The sequence below is a fragment of the Ursus arctos genome, unplaced genomic scaffold (genome assembly GCF_023065955.2).
Source record: "Ursus arctos isolate Adak ecotype North America unplaced genomic scaffold, UrsArc2.0 scaffold_9, whole genome shotgun sequence".
NCBI classification, from domain to species: Eukaryota; Metazoa; Chordata; class Mammalia; order Carnivora; family Ursidae; genus Ursus; species Ursus arctos.
Genome location: NW_026623111.1, coordinates 72,844,293 through 72,870,479, shown reverse-complemented (window position 1 = coordinate 72,870,479; position 26,187 = coordinate 72,844,293). Strand labels below are relative to the sequence as shown.

Here is a 26,187-nt window from a genome sequence, read left to right as displayed (position 1 = left end):
GTCTGGAAAATAAAAAGAGATAACATGCAAAACAGTTCTCTTGGAACTTGTTAGTTTCCCCTTATTACTCTTTATAAGTTACTAGATAACAAAAATCCTTGGCTGTACAATTTGTCCAACAATAAAGTATGTTTTCCTTTGTTTTTCCCCCTGCAACTTAATGAGTCTAGATTTCACAATAAAGCAAAGAACAGAGTAAAAGTAAGGTATAGGGGAAATATCTCTATAGAAAATGGAGTAAGACAGTCAAGAATTTGTAAAGTGATTCACCAGCTTCCTTAATCATAATAGAGGATTTTCATAAAGAGGCATTTTAATATACATAACTGGAACATGAGTTTCGTAAAGTTGGTTCCATGTGCCGTATCACTTTAAGCTAAACTAATCATGTTTCCTTGAAGAGTGATCGCTCAACGATGCTGTGGGGTGGCTATCTGGATTATCACTAGGTTTCTGGTCAAACCTAGTGTCTTTCTGAAGGGACACTGCCACCGAACATCCCTGACATCAAGTCAGCCTTTGTTGCACTGTTAAAATACCTATGGACATGAAGATCTCAGCTCATAACGGACAGAAGTTAAAGGTCTGTGTGAGTAGTTCTAAGTTTTTTAATATGATGTATACCATTAAGTCTAAGTAATACATTCCAACAGGTCATAGCACTTCCTAATTGGACTGGACAAATCATCAAATCATTAAGAATGAGCTAAGATTAGCTTTTCTACACAGGCAGTACAGTGTAGTGGTTAATAATGGTAGCAGTTAAAATCCCAGTAGGGAAAAAGGGCACACTTGAAATAGAATAATTTGAGAAGGGTTTATTTTTTGATAGGGTGAATGACACAGGGGTGGGTAGAGTGTAGCAGGAAAATGAGGGCTAGTACAAGAGTTCAGAGCCAGTAGCAGTGAAGTGGTAACCAGTCCTGGTCCAAAGGGTGGAGAGGAGAGGAATTTGTGGGTTTCTGAGTCAGAGTGATGTAGAACAGGCTGCCCTTAGGAAACATGACTTTTGTTTAAGGTACACAGCCAACCCAAGGTGACCTCAAACAGGACACAGAAAATAAATACCTTGACCTCATTCTCTCTCCCACTGATAACATACCTGAAACTCCCAAATAGAAGACTTTAACAGAAAACAGAGTGTCCTAGGCACTATTTTAAAGGTTTCGGGTATGACAAGTTACACACCATAGCTGCACTTCAGTTTCCTCCTTGGTAAATACTAGTAAGGGCAGTAACTACTTTATAGTTTATGAAGCAGTATAAAGAATAGGGGGGAAAAAAAGGAAGCAGCACTTTTAACAGTTCATAGGATATAGTAAGGAAATGTTACTTGTCATTAGTGGACTTTTCAAAGGAGGCTCTTTTGCCAGAAGGTGTAACAAATATAAAAGCCACAAAATGATTCTTTCCAAGTTTTAGATATTAATATATCTCTCTACATTACTGCATACTACAAGACCAGGAAAACTGAGTAAAATTCTTTCTTTCTTTAATTTGTTTTATTTAATTTCATTTCATTTTCCTTAGAATAACATTTACATGAAAGGCCCAAATGTTGCCATAACTGTATTCAAAATTAGAATTACAGAAATGTGAATTTCAAATCCAAGAAAGATCCAGGAATGACGTCTCCATACCCAGATGTCAACGAACCTTCAGGTTACAACAGTCTTTCCTTGGGAACATACTCTTTTCTTTTTTTCCCCAAAGGGAAAAACTAAAGCAGATTTGGGTGAAAAACTCGTAAGTAGTAGTGCTACCAAGCAAATAATGACTTTGATGATGAAAATAAACATTTGTAAAGCAACAGATTAAAAACTAGAAAATTCAAAAACAATATGATGCCTCAAACAGAGAAAGCCCATGCCTCCAAATGGTTTTCCCATATGCAACAGCCAGGAATGCTATTTCCTCAAATGCTAGCTCCTCAACTCTTGATTTAAATGTTACTTTTTGTATCTTCCATAATCTATCAAAAATAAACTCTAGGTTTTAAATTACACACACACACAGAAACGCATACCCTACCTCTTATTTTCTATCATATTATAATTTACTTTTCTTTATATCACTCTTTTCCACGAAAAAATAATTTATTTGCTTGCTTAGCTCTTTTTGTATATCTTTCCTATTAGATTTTAAATTCCTTGGGTGGCTCAGTTAAATTTGTCTCAGTCATTTGTATAAACTCCTAACCTAGTGCACAGTCAGTATATTAAACTATCTTACACATAAGTGAACAATTATGATTTTAATTTTTGAAAGAATAATGAATTGTGCTCAGTAATTCATAGTTTTCTGATAGCTGGTCAACCCTCCCCATATTTAAACTTTAACCACTGTCCAAAGAAAGGAAGTATAAACTGGTGATCCATTTTGTGCTCTCATGGAGCCCTGGCATGAAATTTTGGGTAATAAATGATGGTGGCCTGACATCAAACCTTCTCTATTCCATTTTAACAAACATGGTATATAAAAATTTAAAATAAAAAAAAAATGCCTCTTGAAAGGTATGAATCAGTACTGAAAGAATGACCCAAAGAACAAAGTGTCTGGTAAATTTACTATATATAGTGTATACATCATATACAGTTGGTATATATAGCTATGGTGTATAGTGTATATGTTTAATAGATATGGTATGTAGTGTATTTGTTTAATATACTCATATGTATATGTATGTGTGTACACACGCACACACACACAGTAGGTTAATATGGAGATAAATCTCCTTTAGATGGGGCAAAACACTTAGAAATTCAAAACAGAATAAAAAGATGAAATCACTAACTCCAAATAATAAAGGTTTTTGACAAATCAATATAACAGAATGAAAACAGGATTTGGAAGAAGGTAGAATGTTTCTTATTCTTTGACCACGAAGAATGTGTCTTTATTTTTTTAATCATCTAGTTACTTTCTATCACCTAAGTTCTCTACATCGTGCTCGATTTTAGTAATATGAATAAGTACTCAGGACTATCTCAAAGTGGTGTTATCTTTTATAAGTGTGATTTCAAAAGTAAAGTACAAAAATTATTATTGAATATTTAAAGTCATTCTACTCAAAAACAGTCTCCGTAATAGTATTGTTTCTGACTTTGACTTATATAACTTTTTTTCTCAAAAAATAATATATTTTAAGAAAACATTTTCCACTTTGGAACATATTTCTCATTTATAATAGGTTAAGTCTTTTTATGTTTTCTATGTTTTAAGTTTTTTCTATGTTTGAAAATATATTTTATGGAATGAGCTTAGCCAATCTTACGATCATATTGTATTATTCTATCAAAGACCAAAAAGCAAATATGTCTTGAAATGATGCATGAATTCCTGAGCAACAAGATGATATCATGTATTATTGAAGAAGAATAGTACTGAGAATGCAAAGAAATCAATGACCAAGTTTTTAGACTTAATATTTGCCCATGTATAGTTGAAATGAAAATGTGCAGAACATAGAAAGATAACCTTTTAAACAATCATTTCAGAGATAAACACAAAATACCAGAGATGATGCATCTCTCAAAGCATAAAGCTTTCCTTGAATTCATGTCTATATCCGACCTTCACATAGATTGCTCTTCTGCAACATTATGCCTCTCTACAACTGAATCGCATTTAGTTATGACTCAGTGCCTTATTTACTTCACTGATTGTATTAAGCCCACACAAATCACCAGAAAGCTTTAATTTGGTCTCCACAGGCTTTCTTTACTTCCCAGAAATGGTAACAAGGTATTTTAAATCCTCCCAAACCTAAGTACACAGGTTGCAACATCACTACTATTTGCCAAATAAATTACACTACAAATATAATTCTCATCTTCCTCTGCTGACTAGCAGAACTAGCCCAGGAAGAGAGAGGGAAAAAAGCAGAAGCATTTAATTTCTGTATTTTTACAACCCAGCTTTCAAGATCTTGATAAGGAAAGACTCAGTTGGGAGAGAAAAAAAGATGCTGACCAGGCAGATACTAAGACTACTCTGATCAGTGGTATCCATGGGAACCACCAATACATATGGTGGAGGATGTCTGGAAAGGTAAGGTCAGAGAGCAATAGAAATTTACTGATGGACACATGCAATGGTACTAAATCATCATGTACTCCACTATTATTAACATGTATTTAGATTAGCAGAGAAACCTACATACCATAATTACAACCCCATAAAATCATCATATAATAATCACATAATCATAGTAATCCCATGGAGTATGTACTTAGTCCAATTCCATATATGAAGAAACTGAAGCCCAGAGACATTAGGTGTGCTTAAGACCCCAAAGATAACGGGAGATGGAGCAGAATTCATATAAAGGCAGATTTATTTAATTCCATGACTCATATACTTAATTTCCATGTTTTTTTCTCCCAAGCAGAATAAATGACATCAAATTTAAGACATATACTCAGTGAAATGTAGAAATGCTGAGTGCATCAATACAATATTGAGAATCAAGGATTAAAAGGGTATTGAATGAGGAGTTTAAAAAGAGCACTATAGTGGCAAGGCAAAAGGAAAAGGATCCATATAGGTCAGCACCTAATATATGGTAGTAAAGGTCAACTTAACCATGGAAGACTACAGGGAAGCCAGTGGAGAGCATAGCCTTATGCTGAGTAATAGCTCAAGGTTGAATGTTTACAGGCACCCAAAAAGTACTTGCTGATTCATTCTCTTTTCCCAGAATATGCAATTTCCTAGTGTATATTGGCTTTGTGTGCATTCCTTTTAAAAGGAGCATTTCAGTGATAATCCTTTTGAAAATTACAAGCTAATTCAACAAAATATTGCATGAACTAAAAAACCACACATAGGTTCCCATAAACCTCATACAACACTTGCCAAGGACATGCAAAAATAGGTGTTAAATATTAAAATAATTAAAAATCAGATCTTTTTTGTTCTAAATTTAAGCAAGTAGACAGTATCATTTGAAACATTGATATCAGTAATACTGGTAATAGTTTTAAAATTCTGAGTATAGTAAAGTCATCTTTAATGTGAACTTAAACTATTTTTATGACTACACAATGGACTCTCATAACAACTATAGGATGTAGGTAAATGTGGTTTTTAATCTAATAAACCACATATTCAGAGTTACTTTAAGACAGAGAGGTGAATCTTTTACCAAGTCAGTATCATAAAAGACCGATTAAAAACTGAATTATGCTGCCATAAGCACACTGAAAAGGCTGAAAGAGAAGAAAGTGATCTGCTATTACTGTGTGAAAAATATTTGGTAGGAAGAAAGAACACTTAGCCAACAACAAAAGAATAAATCTTTACTTCTGCTAAACACAGCTTTCATAGAAAGCTGTTAAAGACTCTTCTAAATAAAACAAGATTCAGAGCATCACATATTTCTAAAATATATAGTTTATGAGGTAACTTACACAAAGTACACAATTGTAGATATGGAGGTAAAAGACTTCAAAGCAAAAGGCTATAAAATTATGATATAGAGGTCTATAAACATCTGAATTTCAATCTATCCACAGTATTAGAGACCTGTTATTTTAAGAGTATAATTTGAATGAGATAAGGCAATGGCTTACCAATATAGGACCACAACAATAAATCACAGAGAACAAAGATTAAGCCATACAATTTGTATCTTCATTAAGTTAAAAAACAATGAATTTCCTTAAGAAAGATATTCCCTCTCTTTCCTGAAAAGTAAATATTTTTTAAAGGTATAATGCCTTGTTCCTTCTTACAATTAACGTAATTAAAAACATAAGTTACAGGTAGAAGGCATAATGACTGTTCATGCTCTAAAAGTCCTCAGCTCTTCCCAAGTACATTTTTATTTTTTTTATTTTTTTTTTTTAAAGATTTTATTTATTTGACAGAGAGAGACAGCCAGTGAGAGAGGGAACACAAGCAGGGGGAGTGGGAGAGGAAGAAGCAGGCTTCCAGCGGAGGAGCCTGATGTGGGGCTCGATCCCATAACGCCGGGATCATGCCCTGAGCCGAAGGCAGACGCTTAACCGCTGTGCCACCCAGGCGCCCCCCCAAGTACATTTTTAAAGCTTCCTTCAGTCATAATGCTGTGTCCTCTATTTCCTTTGTAATTTCCTATTATGGCTGGCCCAATCTTGGAACAGTACTAGGCATTTAAAAAGTACTTGGATAGATTGATTTGATTGAGTACTCTTGAAATTAGATTCCAAACATATCCTATTTTAATTCTTCTTGACGGGCAATTCTTCAATGAAAAGGTTTACTGTGAGATGCTTAAAAGAATGCATGCTGGTATTGTCCTTAACAGATACAGAATTTTTTATACTTTAATACTACATTGATGGTGGGTACTAAAGATGACAATAGGAAGATTATAAATCCAGATCTTTTGGGCCAGTCCTTAGAATATGGCAGATAGAAAGGAAAATTGATCCTGGGCTTACCAGTGGATTGCTAAATATCCCAGACTAGTGGAGGGAAGCAGATGGTCCAGACAGCCACTGAATGGACATCCAATATCCCTCCTGCTGTGTCAGTGTTTGGAGATGACCAGTCAGCTGCAGCATCTCTTCCTTCCAGCCCTTTGCACAAATGGCTGGGCACCAGTTACACTGAGCACTGGGCCTAGAGACTGGGATTCAAAGCCCAAAACTTGTTTTGATGTGGGAAAGAAAGGTGGAATGAATAAATAAATGACTGAATGAACAGAACTAAACCTGCATGATGTTCAGGTTTTCTTTCTTGGTCCCCTGGACCCACCAATCCTCAAGTTCAGTTTATTGTCAGGCAATTCAGAAAATAAGCTGGGTTGAAACTATCAAAATTGGTCCAGGAAAGTACAGGCTGATGAGGCATACACACTACAGTCCTATTCAAAGAAAGTTGCAGAATCCAATCTAAACATTTCCGAATTAGCAGATTTTTTTATCAGAGTAAAAATGTCCTATTAAAGCTGAGAGGAATATAAATTATGAGACTAAGCCCTGGAAGCAAGCATCAAATAGAGCAGCCATATAAATCATTCTTTTACATTTACATATTCTTTGAACAAGACTACTCAGATTTAGCCTATGGCACCAGAAATATTCAGAGAGAATGGTGATATGTTTGGAGAAGTGCATTTTCCTAGATAGATTTTTTTACACATTTTTGGCTCCACTGCTCTCCTGTTATCCCTTTTACACACATGATATAGATGTATATGTCTTTTACATATAACTATAGAGAAATAGGCTAATTCCATAAACTATAAATAAAAGCAGCCACATTGTTTTACACTTAATTTTATTTTGGAAGATGTATGAGGCAAATCTAACTGAAACCATCACTGTATTAAAATAAAATGTTTATTTTTTACAAAAGAGTTTTTGGGAGCAATCAGTATTCATGCTGGATATTCAAAGGAGTAATTTGAAGGTGGACCAGGATGACACTCAGATGATGAACAATCTTAACCATTACTGCTTTTTAAATTAAAAACAGCTTTTATACCTCTATTATTAATAATGGTTTGTTATGATATAGAATAGTTACGATGGGTACCCTTTTTCTTTCAAATAGAATCATTGTGACTCTATAGCATAATTCTGCCTTTAAACTTTTCTTAGTATGAATTTCATTTTCAGGTGGTTTTCTAATGAGAACAAATATTTCAAAAGGTTTTAACTGAATCTTGCCATTCAATATCAACACATGGTGCTTTACAGCCTTCCTGATATATCCAAGGAATGCAAGGGTTATACATGAATTCTTATTTCTGGCATACAACTTCCTATGTGAACATTTTTACAAATGCACTCCCCCTTACTTTCCCCTAACCTTGTTTTCTTGTAAATCCCTACCTTTCATGGACCAAAGTAGTGTTAGTCTCGATTAGAAGCCAACAATATAAACAAGAGCTATTGCTTTCAGTAGAGAACATTTGTGTCTTTCACACTACACATCTGTGCATCTATGTTTTATCCAATTTATAGATGACACAGACAACAGTCTATAAGAGAGGAGTAAGGAAAGCAATCTAGCAACAGCTGTACTGATCCAGGTCAACTGAATCTGCAAAAGATTCTTTCTGGATTGTGGTGATAGTAATGAATTCTTTAGATTGCAGTGAATGGTTGGATGAGATAGCAGAACCAAGGACAGGTATCATATACCCTTTTAATTTATTTTGAAGTAGGCCACAGAAAACTAGGAGGCAATTTCAGCAAGTTCAGCCATCACTAAAGAGAAAGTAAATAATTATCATTTCTACAATCCTAAATTTCTAAATCTGGAAATGTGTTCTACAGAGTCATGAAACATTTCACCTATAGAGATGAAACTGATCTTGAAAATACATCATACTTGATTTTTTCATTATTTATAGATGAGAAAACCAAGGATGAAAGAACAAGAGTGATTTATGTAATCAACTGGTGTCAATCAACTAGATTGGAAGATTTTTACTATTCCAGGCTATCTAAAACCCATAAACATTAATAGTACTTATCAAAACATATAAACCTGCTATAATTTTCTATTCTCCAGGGTACTTGCTGAAGTCCTAGAATGCATTGTGTATTCTCTCTCATGTACATATGGTTAACAGATGTAGCAAGGAAAATAGGCCAGTGGTCTGAAGGTCTTGGTTTAGTTCTTTCTCTTGCTACACACTTGCACTGTGTAGGAGAATGACTTAACCTCCCCGCTCTCAATTACTTCATCTATTTAGGAAAAACATTCAACTAGGTTTATATAATTTTCCACCTCTGTAATTTTCAAGGTTTTCAAAAATAACCCATATGATTTTTTTTTCTTTTGTATATCTTCGAGAGTAAGCTTTATCTCAGCTACCAAAATAGCCTACCTACTGCCTGCCCAAAAAGTAACAAAAATAATCCTGAGTTAAGGTATGAAAAATTCTTTGCTCCTAGTTAACATTCCACAACTCAAAGGACAAAAGGTGAATAAGAGTTTATCAACAAATATATTCAAAAGAAAGGAAAAATAATTACTAAAATAGGTTGTTTAATTCCAGATTACTTTTATAAAAACAGTTATTTATTTTCTACTGTTCATTTACCTAAGAGTGCTGAGATTAATGTCACAGGCTACTGATAAAGATAAGAGATATAATCATTGATCTCAAGAAAGGAATATTGATCCTGTGTTATAACTAAGGTATCTACTTCTATGAACTAACTGTAAAAATAATTATTAAATATTTATTACTAAAAATAATTATTACTATGCAAAAAACTACTGTAACCAAAGCTACAAAGGAGCATTTTAATAGCACCAATGTTCTAATACTACTTAAGGGTTAATAGGGTGCTTATCTTTAGATCCTTCTCCCATTAAATGCTGATAGTAGAAGATAAAGTAAATAAAAAAATTAAATTTGTAAAAGTAAAAATCATCTCTTAAGTGTGGCTGGTTGGAAGAAATTCTAACAACAAAATAAATTGAGCATTTCAGATTATTAGGTTTTTTCTTTATTATTACCAAATACCTATATCCTTGATGGTACCGTTATTCAAGGATCAGACTTTCAAATTCAAACAAATAAAAACACACAGCTCAAAACCATGAATATTTTAGAAGTTCATCAAGAGTGCTAATGTGTAAACGATCAGGAATAACCGTATCATTGAATCTTTTGTCCTTCTTCAGAAAGTAAAAAAAAACCAAATAAGCTAATTTAAGACCCTCTGGGTTATAGATTTTAATTGTATTGCAGCAAAGACAGGAGCATAGAAAAATTGGCCATCCTTGATGGCACAACTGCGGTTTTCTCCTAAATGACTTTCTCAAAACATTTAAGAAACTATCCAAATTATTTCTTGTTCTTCTTCAGTTGAATATTTTCCTCTTTTTTTCAAACCAATCAATTATAGAAAGAGCTCTAGAAAGAATTATTTTTATTTCTAAAATTAGCCAAGATCTTTCTTCATATTGAATGTGGAAACAAGTTAGCTCCAGAGCTTCCTAGAACTTATTTCAGGTTCATTACCCAGAGCAGACCATCAAAATAACTGGTCCAGAACATCCTGTTAGTATCAGAAACCATCAGGCAAACTGTCAAACTCTTTATTCTTTCTTGACAAATATCTAGTGGTCTCTGTCTCTGAAACTTAAAACTTATTTCCTCTTTCAATTTGCTTTCAGTGACACAAATTCTTTCAAGTAGTTCTTTCTGAGAGAGATTTTTCTTCCAGAACTGAGCTGGCAGCAGAATGGCTACACAAAGCTATATGTGAACAGATTAATGGTAGTATTTTAAAAATCGTCTTTGCTTTTCAAACTGTAGTCTAAACAAGGCGTGAGGGACATATGCTTTAGACTTTGTAATTCCCCTCTACCCATTGTGTTGTCTTCTCTATCTCCACACTTTTCAAAGTGAATTTTTAAAAGGGATGGATGTTTTAGCATGTCTTCAAAGTTAATTTACAATTATTAATATATAATCAGAAAAAAACACAAAAATAAATCTGTCCTCATTTTTTTTCCTGCTCTCATTCCAGTTATTAAAACTAAGAGTTTAATGAATAAAATTTTTTCACATTATTGGGCTTTCCCCAAATTCTACTTTATTATTTTGCATACTGCTTTATGAATTATAATATTAATTTAGACAGTTTTTGAATGTTTCAATAGAAAATTTACCAACATATACATTTTTGCAGATTCCAAATTCCCATAACAATTCTGATTTTAAAATACAAATAACTAGATGTTTTTATTAAACTTTTTAAATTGGTATTTACTTACTAGTATTAAAATCCCCTATTAATATAAGCACCATTTTCTATGCAAAAGCACCTTTTACTAAAACACTTCTATTCATTTCCCTAAAATAATATTTCTTCACTCCATCAAATTATTAAGAAGGAGGAAAACCCATTAGAACACTGATCGTTCTACCTGTTTCTTACTGACACGATAAACATAAGTTTCAACAGTGGCCAATGCTACTGGTCAAAAGCATATTCCAAAAAAGGTTACCTGTACATCATGCAGATGCTAAATTAGATAAAAAGTATTTTCATCTTTGTATTTCCAAAAACATTTATATTTATTTCATTTCCCTTATCCTTTCAATATTTGTCTTTAAAAGTTTCCTGCCAAACTTTAGTACTTTAAATATCTCGTCCATCTTTTCTTCTGCCAAATCAATCCTCTTTAAGTTTTTTGAAGAAACAAGTGCTTCATTTCATTAAATTTAGTATAGGTATCTTTAGTCTAAATATATTATCACAATAAAACATAAACTAGATTAGCAGAAAATAGTTTCATGAACAATGAGTGCTTCACCAATCAAAAGGCAATTTCATCAGAATAATAGCATCAAAAATAAAATTCTATTACTCTTAAATCTTTCAATCAAAACCTTCATTCATACAAATGATCATTCCAGTATAATAAAAATATTTCTATTTATATGATTTGTACTTATGAAAAATGTTAATTTACTCAAGTATAAAGAAAGAATGGAGGCAAATGCTTTAATATTTGGCACATTATGTTAGGATCCCAGTGTAAAACCTTTTACTTGCATGTAGTGACTACAGGTATTCTTTCCACCAATGCGTTCTTCATGAATACACCAAAAACGTCATCACATGTTATAACAACACTCAAGGTGGCCCTTATCTCAAAAAAGTTGAAGCTAAACATTTAGATAGAAAGTCATATTTTTAAGGAATGTTTAATTTGCCCTGTAGTCATAAAATGTTATAAAGCTTTTCCTGTAAATATTTATATTCATTTTCATACGTATTTCAATTAAAACAACAACTTTCCACACTCTGCCCTTTCAGAAGTGGAATTCAGGATTAACATTTACAAAACAGCTACAAAACATCTACAAAACAGCAATGCAGCAAAGACGCAAAAATGATGCCCAGATTGATGGCTCTTTACAAATCTAATTCTACTGCCATTTGAATTGAACCAAAAACAAACAAAATAAAAACTGGACTGCTGATAGACCTTACCTTCTTGAACTGCTTGAAAAGGGTTGCTTCCATCAACAAATGTCACCGAAAATGTGATTTTCTCAGTCTGTAAAATCTCCTCATTCTGGTTGAGGTCACCAACTGCTGTGCGAAACACCTCATCATCCTTTTTGGCAGATTCATCAAAAATTGCTCCTAGAAAGAAGTGAGTGTTGCCATTAAACAATAATATAAATATTCTGTCATGCTCTCTGGAGATATGCCAAAGAGACTTATATATTTGAAAAATGTATACTTTCACTTAAAGCATGCAGTTTATTTATTACTGAAACACATTGTACTGGAAGCAGTATGATAGCTAAGCACGAATGTAGTTACTTCTTCCAAATGGAAATGATGAATAGTACATCAAATTGTTATTTCAGGAAGAGCTTTGGTAAGACAATATAATAAGTCCAAAAGCTCTTGCAGAACAAAGTGGCTAATACATTAGACATCTCATATCATAATATCTTCAGGAGTTCATAGTTTGAGGAATATTTTTCTGAATATCAGAAGTTAAAATCAAGAAACTGAGAGCCATTCACACTGTGTACAAGGATCAGACTTCTATTGTGATCTTAATTTTTTTTTCATTTTTCTTTTTACTTCCTTTCTTTTTCTCTTGAACAAGGGTTTCAGTATCTTTTACAGTAGTAAATTCAATAACATTTATAGAAAATTTAAGCACATACAAACCTCTGAGCACAGGTAATTTAAGAAATACTTCCTGAAGAATTAATAAAAGTCCTGGTGGGTAATTATGGCCTTTTTCACTCATATACAATAATAATGATGATAAGAGTTGTAGCTAACTTTTATCTGAATGATTGCCCATCAGCAGGGTATTGGTAAAATACACCAGTTCTAGGAGTAAACTGATTTCAAATTCTGACTGCCACTTGTTAAGCACGTGACCTTGAACAGGGGATTCAAATTCTAAGACCCACATTCCACATTTGTAAAATCTAAAAGTAATATCTATCTATAAGAGTTATTAACTGCTTTAAATAAGTTTATCCATGTAAAATGTAAATAAATTGTGCTAACTGAATAGTAAATTTTCAATAAACACTAGTGTTTTCTTATTTTTAGATACTGTAATCCAACATTTTCTGTTAATATTTTTCCATATTGCAGAATCTCATTCAATCCTTAAAATATTTATATGATACACATACTACTACATACACACACAGTTATTAAAATTAAGTTTCAGTGCAAGGAATATGTCAAAGGAACAAGGGCCAGAGTCCTTGACTCCAGTGTCCTTGCTCTAAATCACTATGGGATACTGCCTTTCAGGATTATACACATAAGAATAAAAGTATTTTTATGAGGATCCTGACTTTATTGTAAATCTGGGAGATTCTTTCCCTTCTGGTCACACATGCCTTATTTGTGTTCATTCTGATTCTGCCAGTTCTAAGCAGGAACACGTTTTTAAATTATTTTAAATTATAAACACTGGACCAATGTACTTTTTGCCTTTTTGAGTGAACCAAATGAATTTCCTCCTGACAAAAAAAGACATACGTCCCAAGGTCAATAACACGATAAGGGAATGACTACACATACATATCCACATATACATAATATTGTTTCTGACTATAATATTCTTTGTAGTGTGTAAATATAGAAACAAAACTGTGTTTATATTAAAATGTCTTTTTTCCATATGTAAATACTATATGGGTATTAAACACATACATATAAACAGACTATATATACAGACACAAATATACATACACATGTTTGTATCTATACACATCCAACACATATGTGTACATAGAAGCAGGCATTCTACATTAGCCAGTCTGTTGATTTTATGCATTTGTGACTAAAGCCCAAAGCCTTCTAGTGAAAGACAGATCATGATATTAAACATGCATTATTAGAGTCAATACATGATAAAGCAAGGGTGAAACTATGTCTATTTCTGACAAGTATGGCAGGTTACTTTTGCCCTCTTCACCTTAAATGGTCTCATGATGGGGAGGCAATTATTAATTTTCACTAGCGAAGGCAGAGTGTCTAACAGGCTTTTTGTGTGAATCTAGTTTTCTCTTATCCCTGCTCTTTTATATTTGCATGGAATGTACTAACTTTGACCAGCCTCTTCAAACCCTTGCTTTCTATTTCTTATAGTGTATTTTGAATACCTGTCCACAGCTAAGAGCATGAGAAAGGACAAAGAATTTTTTAATTGATATATAAAGTAATTCCTATTTACATTATGTGTCTATTAGTTAGGAAATTAATATTTTATTAATTTAATCAAACATATTTTATAGTTGTTAACTTTTGCCCTCGCATATCACTTCTGAAACAGGATGAAATCTACTTTAGAAACAGTTTTTGTGAAATTAGTCAGACAATAAATGTTAGATATATCTTGCTCATTTTAAGCCACATTCATGAAGATGCATTTTAATTTGTGATAATTGTTATTAGAATCTAGATTAATCATTACACTGAAATTTATTACTATCAGATTCAGATATACAAAATTTCTTTAGCGGTTTGTTAGAAAGTGTGATATAAATGTACTATAATTGGAGCTGAAATAACCAATTCATTTTAAACCAGATAATCCAAATGTCTACCCACAAAGAAGTGATGTATGTTTATATAAAGATGCTTCAGCTTGTCATGGATTCTAAATGGGTCTTTTAAAAGAAGAGTTCCTAATCAACCTTGTTTTAAAGCAGGTGATATTATTGACTTCTGCTGAGTATTGGTAACACATTTTCAATGGAAGCATTTAACTGTTACCTGACAGAACACTTAAGACTGCCTTAAACACTAAACCTGACTTAAATGGCAGAAACCTACGAAAATGATAGCAAATTAGTCAATTCCATTCTGAATTAAGATACACTGAAAGGAAATGCAGAAAAGAAGCAGCTCATCTTTCTGCAAACAGCAAGAAGTAAATAGAAGAAAGTTTCATCTTACTGCACACAGCATAACCAAAGAACAGGAAATCCTATCAACATTTCAAATCCAGTTATTTATTTACTTTTTTTCTTCAGCTATAAAATCTCATCTTAGATTTGGCTTTTAACCAAAAGAGTACATGCAGCATTTTGTATTAAGCACAACTATTCTGAAAACAGCCCAGTGAGTTCCACATGCAGAATCTCACACAAAAAAGATTCTTTATTTCACGCACTTTCCATAGTATAGCGATGCCATCTTTTTATCCTTTCTATCAATGCACATATATTATAAGTCTAATCCGATACCAAACATCTTAGATTTACTGTTTTTGAAATTTTATAGAGTCCCTCGAATGCAACATTCGTAACTATATAGTTAACATGATGACACAGCATCTAGTTCTTTCCCAGGTATTTTTATCAGCATTTTTTAACTGTTAGTTTTATTTTACAAACTTGAGGTGCAAAACAGATTCAACTTATTGTCCAGGTGAAATAATTCTTCCACCAATTACACACACACACACACACACACACACACACAAAGTCTGATCAACAGATTATACACTATTTACACTCCACACTGGTCAAACTGGAAGGAAGAATAACCAAGCAATAAGCAGACTAGGAACACCTCCTAAACATTCCCATTATACCAATTTGTAATCAGTCATTTCATTATTAGGGATTGATGATCTGCTCCTTCCGTGAGGGGGAAAAAGGCTTTACTTATCCTTATACAAAGAGAGTGACATATACTGGCAATGATATATACATTTTGTTTTGTTTTATTTTGAATTAATTTGAGAGAGAGACAGAGAGAGAGAGAGAAAGAGAGGGAGAGCTTGTTGAGGGAAGGGAGAAAGAGAGACTCCCAAACAGACTCCCTGCTGCGTGTGAAGCCCAACGTGGGGCTTGAACCCACAACCCTGAGATCATGACATGAGCCGAAATCGAGTTGGACACTTAACCGGCTCAGCCACCCAGGAGCCCCATATATATGTTTTTAAATACAAACGACAACATGTTTACTTGTCTTCTTAAATCTTATATCTTAGATAGTAAAGAATTAAAGTTTATAGTAATATTAAAACCATACTGACATCTTTTTTTTTCCTTGTTGTGTAAGGTCATCTGTACAAGTCAGTATTTTATACCATAAAAACTTTTTACACAAATTCATATTTGCAAATATGTTTGCTAAGTAAAACATTATTAGAAGTTACTAACCTGACCAACTCCATAATTCCCACAAACATTAGAAGCTTTAAGAAACATTAAGCTTATGGGACACCTGGGTGGCTCAGCATTAAGCCTCTGCCTTAGGTTCAGGTCATGATCCCAGCATTCTGGGATTGAGCCCTGAGTCAGGCTCCCTGCTCAGCGGGAAGCCTGCTTCTCCCTCTCCCACTCCCCCTGCTTGTGTTCCCTCTCTCACTGTCTCTCTCTGTCAAATAAATAAATAAAATCGTTAAAAAAAAAGAAACATTAAGCTTAGAAGCATTTTTACCTTCGTGTCTTTATTCATGGTGTTGACTCTATAATGGATGTATGTATGCTTGTTTCATTAGAAAAATATTCTTTCCTGGGTCATAGAAACTATTTTTATACTTTGTGTATAAAAGGGAGCCTGGATATATTAGAATTAGTCAAGAAATAGTAATTGATTGATTTTTCCTTATGTTTAATTACGCATAATATTATTTTTAAAAAAAGACAACTAGATTCAAAGACAGGAGCAAAAATGTGAGTTACAACTAACTCTGAATTAAAACAAAAGTAGACTTACTAATGTACTTGCAGGTGAATTTATTATCACAGTCATTATCATGACTCCAGAATACCCAAATTATTCAGCAAGGTATTAATCATACACTTGTATTTTTAGTTTGAATATTTATATTCTTTTTTTTTCATATACATATAAGAGGCAAATGGAAGAAACATTGTTTAGTTAGTAAGATAATGGAGGAAAGAAGATGTCTTCATCTAGATCAGAGTTTTCTCTAAAAATATTGAGAAATGTTTTGATACATGTTTGAAGAAATTTTTCTAGTCAGAATTATTGGATGATCTCTGTCTCAAATTTTATATAACTAATATACCATATAACTTTTAAAATAAATAATTCTAAATATTGAAAGGAGTATCAACACATCTACATTACCCTTACATGATCAATGTTTAAAACCTTATCATCTAAAAAGACATGTTATGAAACAACTGCCCAAAGTACATGGTTGGATATCAGAGTTGCAAATAAAATCAGAGAGAGCTCATCTTTTTTCAGTAATGAAGTTCAAAAATCTTCATTTAATTTTGCCTAATATATATAAACTCTTTATGGTATGTAGCTTTAAAAAAGAATAAGCTTTTCAAAGGTGCTCTATGAAATGAATCTATTTTTCTTTGAAGCAACAGAATAGATTCTCCTGGCTTCTCTCTCTCTCTGCATTTTTTCCTCTTCTCTTTTTTCTTCCCATATATTCATGCATCCATCCATCCACCCCTCAAAATAACCTTCCCTCAACACAGAGATAATCATCAAAGCCAAGCCATGTTGTTTCTTAACAAATAATTTGCTGACAAGACAGCTGAAATCTATTACATGTTGAATCAGACCATAGCAAAATTAAGATGCCTTGATAAGATCACAATAGAAGTGGGCAACTGGGGATTTCATAGACTCACAGATGAAAGAAATTTTAAAGATGGTTTATACAAACTCCATTTCTTCAGAAAATGTAGTGAAAAGAGTTCAAGTGATTTAATAAAATTACACAGCCAAAAGTTAGAAGGAATAGAGTAGGAATTTAGACTTTCTGGTTTCAAGTTTGGAGATATTTCTTCCATATTATGTTTTTTTTCTTCATTTCAAGCATTTACTTTATGAAAAAAACATACACATACATAATGTCAGGTATAAGTATTCATATATGCTATATATAACAAGCTATATCATTCATATATGTGTACGTGTGTGTGTGGGTACACATACACATTCAATAACTATAACTACCTCTGGTGATTAACATATCAAATTCATTTGCCATAAACTATGAAGTACTGAAAATTGAAGAATCATAGCAAAACTTGAACATAAGACTATTTTTACATAAAATGTATTGCATTTGCCCTAGAGGCATAAACGATTCAATAAAGAGAAAAAAGCAAAAATCTCTGCTTTGGGAAAATTTACTGGTCATAGTAGAATTATAGTTTTTCAGAGCTATTCAGAATTGTTAAATCATCATTTTTCTTCACTGTTTGGATACTATTATTCACAAGTAGGTGGTTTTTTCTTAATTCTAATAATGCACTCTATATACACGAGTTGTTTGTTGCACAGATATCCAAATCAAGAGATCTTTAACTTTTTTTACATCTACTATGGTATTCCCACTATGTCAAGGGAAATTATACATACATTTCAAAAGAACAACAAATAATGGAAGACATTATAAATACCTCAAAATCGGATTTCCCTTTTATTTCACCCTCTATTTAAATTGCTCTCAGTTCACAGAAGAAACAAAGTTAAACACGTTCCATACTACTAGGCACCAAGACAAATTAGCAGAATTGTGACCAAATGAAATAAACATTTTCTATACAATTTAGCATCTCCACTTGAGCATACAGACTACCATTTCAGTGGGATATTATTACAATGAAGGTAGTGTGTTTATGTGTATGCCTGCATGTATGCATATGTGTAGATGTATAAAACTATCTGTCCGGATAATATTAATTACTTTGAAATATCCTCTGTAATTTAATTCTCTATTATAAATGTTTTCCGCAGTCCCTTCTTATTCAACAGAAATATTCCCAATAGGCTCTATGCTAATACCTTGACAGGCATGAAGTGGGGTTTTTAGAACTCCTTCTTTCATCAAGAGGTATATTTTCCTCAGTTCACCTTATCTAATCATCACACTCTGACTAAGGAAGTAAATCAAAACAATAATTCTAATTGGAAGGGAAGTGCTGGATATACACCAAATTCATGACAATTAGCAAATATTATTCTGAATCACAGAAAATTTTACTCTGTTGTGTTTCTATCAAGTTTATAATAATTGAAATAATAACAGTGAAAGCAATTAACATGTGTTAGTAATATGAACTGTACTAAGTGGTTAACTGGCATTATATCATTTAGTTTTGATGAAAAACCTCTGATGGAAAATGAGGCTCAGATTAAGTAACCTTCCTGAGACCTTAAGCTTGTAATGACTGGCAGAATTAACAGCTTTCCATTAAAAAACCTTCCTTAAAAAATTGAGTTTAATATACAGGAATATATTCATTATTATAAATTTCTGTATTACCAAGTGATAGGAACAATTTTACTTTCATAACTATCACAATAAAATTTTTGTATGTTAAAATTCTCAAATAGGTTTTAATTTTTTGTTGGAGAAATTTTTATTAACTAGGATTAGCTTATAAAAGTTTCCAAATAATATTTTTTGCATAATTTTTGTAGATGCAGTATTTACCACAATGATTTAAACTGTTCTATTTAAAGAGTAATTAGCTCATGTATTCACCCAATTTTTGCTCAAACTTTATGTTTAATTTCTCTTTTTCAATAATCTCACATATACAAGGAATTAAATCGAGGCAAATTTTTAAACATTAGGTTAAATGGTAATTTTTACAGAGTAAAACAGAGTAATGTTAAGTGGATTCTAGTAACATATGCATTTTGATATGTTCTTAAATGCAGGGTTCAGAACAAATCTCTAGCCTTTCATTTTTTAAAGAGTTAGAATTTTTTTTTCACTTTGGTGACTAATGATCCTGATAGAATGACAATGCCAGAGTCATTTATGTATTAAAGGACTTTAATAATTTACTTGGGTATATAATATTCAAATTGTGACCAGGTATAGAAACTAACTGCTTCATTATCTCCCAGTGTTTAATGATTACTTGGCACTTTGTTCTCAGAGTTCAAAGTACATTATAATATTAACTTCCACTTTACCCACCATAATTATCTAGTTTATACGTGAGCATCATTCTTGTTTTAAAAATAGATAATCAAGTTCAAAGAGGATAGTGCCAAGATCACGGAATTAGTTAGGGATATGGTGTAGAAAGATATAACTGTAAAGAGATAAAATCCCATGCAGACCATTAAAATGATTATACATAAATACTTGAAGGCATATTATAAATTTTGAAATATTTTTATATTGTAGATACCTTTAAATTTTCATTTTTTCTCAAAATATTATGATAAAGTGACAAGAGCAATTCATAGACCAAAAAGTCAAATTTTCAATGACTGTCCTGAGATTTCAGACAAGGGCATTTATGTTAGAGTTTATGTTGTAACATTTCATCACAGTGTGAGCTAAGTCAAATTCTTGAAGGGGTTCTTCATTGTAACAAAGGCCTTTTACTCAGCCCAAATCTCCAATAACATTTGAATTCATATTTCATTTGGAATTTTTGTAAAGTTATACAGAAACCCAAAGCAATTTACACTGATAATACTTTCAATTGAATATTTGACTTTGTTGTATGTTTTATAGAAGTCTGTGGAACAAAAGGAAATGCAGGTTGCTTAACAAACAGATAATCTGACTCTTCCATGTGGAGGATAACAGGAAGCTAATCTTTAACATAATCATTTTATGTTGGAACATAAATACTCTTTGATTAGATTATGCATTTTTATGTACGTCTGGTGTTTGGGGAACAAATATTACAAATTAGGTCTTCTATTAAGAATTATTTATAATTTTCAAAAGACTACTAAATATTGAGAGATCAATAATCAGTATTATTTTCTTTATAAAAATAGCACTATTGGGGCTCCTGGGTGGCTCAGTCAGTTGAGCATCAGCCTCTAGGTTTTGGCTCAGGTCATGATCTCTTATGGGTCCTGGGAGTGAGCCCCGCATTGGAGATAAGCTCAGCGGGGAGTCTGCTTGAAGATTCTCCCTCCAGCCCTCCCCCAACTTTCATGTGCTCACAGGCTCTCTCTCTCTCCCTAAAATCAATAAATAAATCTTTTCAAAAAAATAGCACTATTTACAAAGGATTCTGGGAAGATCGTGGAGTAGGAAGCATCAGGAATTTTTTTCCCTATTTAGACAACAATTGCATTGGCAGATTCTGTCTGATAACTATTTTGGAAGTCTGAATATATTGATGGATTGCAACTTCCAGAGGAAGGCTTTGAGGGTAAATTGTGGTTAATTTTGGTCAATTTCAGCCTTTAGGGCAGTAACAGCTACCCATCTTCCACCCCTCAGCCATTTGGTAAGCAGTTTTAAGTGTAAGCCTTTCCAGGAGCAACTTGCACACAGTTTGTGGGAGCCAGGGTGGGCAAAAAGAATTCCGCCCTCCAAATACAGGGGATCTGCACTCTGCCACAGATGGCTGATTGCTGCTTCTGATCTTAGAGGTATAAAAAGAGACTGGAAGCCAGTGTTGTACTCGCCTCCACTGTTGCATGCTCCTCCCTCTCTGGTTGAAGTGACTTCCAAAAGATTAAAAAGTCACCACTCACATAATCCCCCTTCATTTTTCTTTTTTTCTCCTTTGGGAGCCAAACATTACCAATGGACATTTAGAAACATATTATCTATTTTTAAAACAAGAATGATGCTCATGTATAAACTAGATAATTATGGTGGGTAAAGTGGAAGTTAATATTATAATGTACTTTGAACTCTTTCCTACATACACAGGAAAATTAAAAAGTCAATGCACATGCCCAGTAAAAGGTGCAGGTTGAGACAAGAACTGAAAAGACTTTAAATTTACATTTCAGGCTGATCCTTGACACAGAGATGACCTACAATAATTTAAAAAAAAACAATAAATAAAAGCAAAAACAAAAACAGCAAACTCTGAGGAAAGAAGAGAATGTGACTTCCAGAGTTAACCTATTTTTCAATTGAAATATCCAGTTTTCAACAAAAAAATCATATGGTATATGCAGAAATGAGGAATATATGGCCCATTTGGAAGAAAAAATTAAATTAACAGAAATCATCCCAGAAAAAGACCTAGTGGTAGGGCTATTAGAGAAAGATTTTAAAATAGCTGCCTTAGAGATATCCCTGAACTAAGGAAAGATGTGGGGAAAGTCAAGAAAACAATGAATGGACAAATAGAAATATCAATAAATATATTGAAAACCTAAAGAAAAATGAAAAACGAAATCTGGAGCTGAAATGTACAATAACGGAAATGAAGAAGTCGCTAGAAGGACTCAAAGAACAGGCAGAAGAAAGAATCAGTGACCTTGAAGATATGACAATGGAAATTACCAAGTCCAAGAAAAAGGAAAAAAAAAAAAATGGTTGAAGAAAAGTGAACAGAATCTAAGGGATCTGTGGGACAACATCAAGAAGACCAACACACATTGTGGGATTCCCAAAATTTGGTAAAAGACAACAGATATAAACATCTAAGAAACTCAGTGAACTACAACAAAGGAGCACTCAAAGAGTGCTCAATGAGTGTATATGTGTATACACATTGAGTGTATACACTCAATGAGTGTATACGCACTCATATACAAGGGATTCTCAATACTATTATCAACAGATTTCTCATTAGAAACTTTGGAGGCCAGAAGGCAGCAGGCAAAATTAAGGGAGAAATTAAGATATACCCAGATAAAAGTTGACAGTATTCATTATCATTAGATCTGCTCTGAAAGAAAAGCAAAAGGGAGTCCTACAGGTTGAAATGAAAGGACTTGTCACAGCAGCTCAAACCTACATGAAGAAATAAAGATCACGGAAAAGTTACCTTTAAATATACGGGCAATTATTAAAGTCAGCATTATTGTAATGACAATCTGTAACTCCAACTTTTTTATTTCTACATAATTTAAGACACTAATACATATTTTATAAAAAGATAATTATTAGTCTAGAAGCTAGTATTATTGTAAGTTTGGTTTTCTACATAATTCAAGAGTCTAAGATTTTTTAAGTATTAGTTTATGTTCTGGGCACACAATGAATAGAAATGTAATTCTGTGACATCAACAACTGAAAGGGTTGGGGATGGAGGTATAAAGGAGCAGAGTTTTGTATGTTATTAAATTATAGCTGGTATAAATTCCAAGTAGAGTGTTATTACTTTAGGATGTTAAGAATAATCCCCACGGTGACCACAAAAAAAAACAGCTATGGAATATACACAGAAGGAAATGAGAAAGGAATTTAAATGTTTAAATGTTAAAATAAAAAACTTTAAATGTTACCCAAAAACACAACTAAATAAAAAAGAAGACAGTAATGCAGGAAATGAGAGAAAAAAAACTTACTAAGACTCAAGGAAAACAAAGAGCAAAATGACAGGAGTCCATTCTTTTAATTATCTCACATGTTATAAACTCTCCAATCAAAAGACAGAATTTGGCAGAATGGTTTAAAAAAAAAATGTCCCACTATATACTGTCTGCAAGAGACTCACAAAATATTTGTAAGTCATATATCTGATAAGAAATTAATATCCAGGGGCGCCTGGGTGGCACAGAGGTTAAGCGCCTGCCTTCAGCTCAGGGCGTGATCCCGGCATTATGTGATCGAGCCCCACATCAGGCTCTTCAGCTATGAGCCTGCTTCTTCCTCTCCCGCTCCCCCTGCTTGTGTTCCCTCTCTTGCTGGCTGTCTCTATCTCTGTCAAATAAATAAATAAAATCTTTTAAAAAAAAAGAAATTAATATCCAGATACAGAGAGAACTCCTAAAGCTCAACAAAAAACAATCTAGTTCAAAAATGGACAAAAAATTTGACCAGACATTTTTCCAAAGAAGATATGTAAGTGCTCAATAAGTTCATGAGAAATCTGTTGATAAAAGATGCTCAGCATCACTAATCATTAGGAAAATGCATATCAAAACTACAATGAAATATCACCTCATACTAATTAGAATGGTTACTATCAAAAATAACCAGAAATAACAAGGGTTTGTAAGGATGTAGAGAAATTGGAACCCTTCTCTACCATTTGTGATAATGTAAAATGGTACAGTTGATATAGAAAACAGCATGGCAGTCCTAAAAAAAAAATAGAATTACCATGTGATCCAACATTTCCACTTATGACTATACATCTTAGAAAATTGCAAGCAGGGTCTTGAAGAGATATTTGTACACTCATGTTCATAATATCATTATTCTCAATAGCTAAAACATGGAAGCAACCTGTGTGTTTATTGATGGATGAATGGACAAGCTAAATATGGTATATACATACAATGAAATAGTATTCAGTCACAAGAATGAAGGAAATTCTGAAGTATGGTACAATATGGATGAACTATGAGGATGTTACGCCAAGTGAAATAAGCTAGTTACAATAAAACAAATACTATATGAATTCACTTAAATACTGACAGTAGTCAAAATCATAGAGAGAGAAAGGAGAATGGTGGAATTCTGGGGCTGAAGGAAAGGGGAATGGAGAGTTTTTGTTTAATAAGCATAAAGCTTCAGTTTTACAAGATGAAAGGAGTTTTTAAAACATATAGTGGTGATGGTAGCAAAACTTTATGAATGTACTGAATACAACCAAACTGTATATTTAATAATGGTTAACATCATAAATTTTATGTTATGCGTATTTTACCATTAAAAAATTGGAAAAGAATGGGATTGTTTAACTCTTTAAATTATTTTCCATAATTTCATGTTGATTTGTGAAGTAATCCAGAGCTTTATATCTTGTTTCAGTCCCTTTCTCCATATCATGCATTTGTTTGAAGCAATGTCCTATTATCGCAAATTTAACTGCCATGACAAGAAAAGAAAGAACTGGTTTCTGAAAAGAGACTTTTTTAACACTGCATAGCAATTCAAACTGTTCCCAAACTGTAATGATGCATTTTCAAAAAAAAAAGCAAGAAGGTATCTTCTTGAAAAGCACATTCACTGGGAAGACTTCCAGATATTTTTAGATGGAAGAGATATAACTTTTTTTTTTCTTTTGTAACAATTCACTAGATCCTTTTAATACTACCTTCAATTATCATAAAAAACTGAGAGAACTGGTATGGTACTATAAGTAAAACGACATGTCAAAGAAATACCTTGTGTGGAAAAAAAAAGTGTGAATTCTATGCTCTTGGAAGAGTGAAACTCATTTTACACACAAATAATTTAGTTTAGGCTATCTTCTAGATAGTAAAAATCAATTTTTCTGCATAAGTCAAAAATTCACTCTGCTTCTAGATAAAAACAAGTATTTTACCAATCTGAGTTGACTTAGATAAGTCACTTGAAATTAAGCACTTTAGAACTGTATAGCATTGTCTTCATTTCTAAAGAAAAGCAGGCATCATGTGGTATATTTCAGGTAGGGAAAAGCTACCCTTCTGACATATATCTTAAACTTCATAGTTTTATTAACTCTGAATTCACTTACAGTTTTATCTTCTTTATTACATGAGCACTTAAACAATTAAAACCAAAAATTTTATGGAAATCTATGAACTTTTTCCCCAAAATGTCCTATTGTGTGCTGTTTTATACACTGAATAAGGAAATGTGTTAAGAAGCAACATATAGGTATTGCTAGAGAGCTGCCCTACAAAATATTTCATCAACAGTGAGAAAACAGTGGTTCTATTATAACTACAGACTAGCCAATAGTGAGACAGGAGTTTCCTTATGAGGATGACAATATTTTTGGAGTATTTACTAGTTGTAAGTGGTTGCAAAATGGACCCAATTTCTCTCATCTATAAAGATCTGTTTCATAATTGTCATTTTTACCATCTACAAGTCAAATATTTTAAAAGAATCAACTTTCAAGTACTATTTCTAAATTCTTGCATAAAATAAATCTTACAAATATGGCCAAAGCTGTGTATGTTTGCTTACCACTGTTTCATTCTTAAGAAAAGAGCAATAACATTTTTTAAACTGAAATTCCTATTTACATAGCTCTCTTCATCCCCATTTTACAGATGAGAACACCATATTACAAAATCACTGTTAGGTGAATTACCGAATCACAAAGTTAAAAAGTAAATGAACTAGAACTTGAATATAGGCCTTTGTAGATTCAAAAACCTATAGCTTTTATACTAATAGACCGTATCTATGTTGAAAATTTACCCCACTCCTGAGAAAAAATATTCCGCTTTTAGAATAACGTGGTGAAAAAAGAGACAACAATGAATGCCTTCACACTGTGCCCTTAATTCATCTCTTTAGACAGTCTGACTTACTGACATGATATGTAGCATTCCTCTTTTGAAGAAAAAGAAAATAAAACAGCAGCTGGAAAGAGGTGATAAC

At 32.7% G+C, this 26,187-nt stretch overlaps 1 protein-coding gene across 2 annotated transcripts in view; it reads right to left on the bottom strand.

Moving 5' to 3' along the window:
* GRID2 (glutamate ionotropic receptor delta type subunit 2) overlaps positions 1-26,187 on the bottom strand; it is a 1,362,985-nt gene that overhangs the window by 1,076,399 nt on the left and 260,399 nt on the right. For both annotated transcript variants that reach the window (XM_048212019.2, XM_057309689.1), the window contains exon 2: positions 11,958-12,113. In XM_048212019.2, coding sequence (XP_048067976.1) covers positions 11,958-12,113 — 156 coding nt within the window. The remainder of the gene's footprint in view (positions 1-11,957; positions 12,114-26,187) is intronic.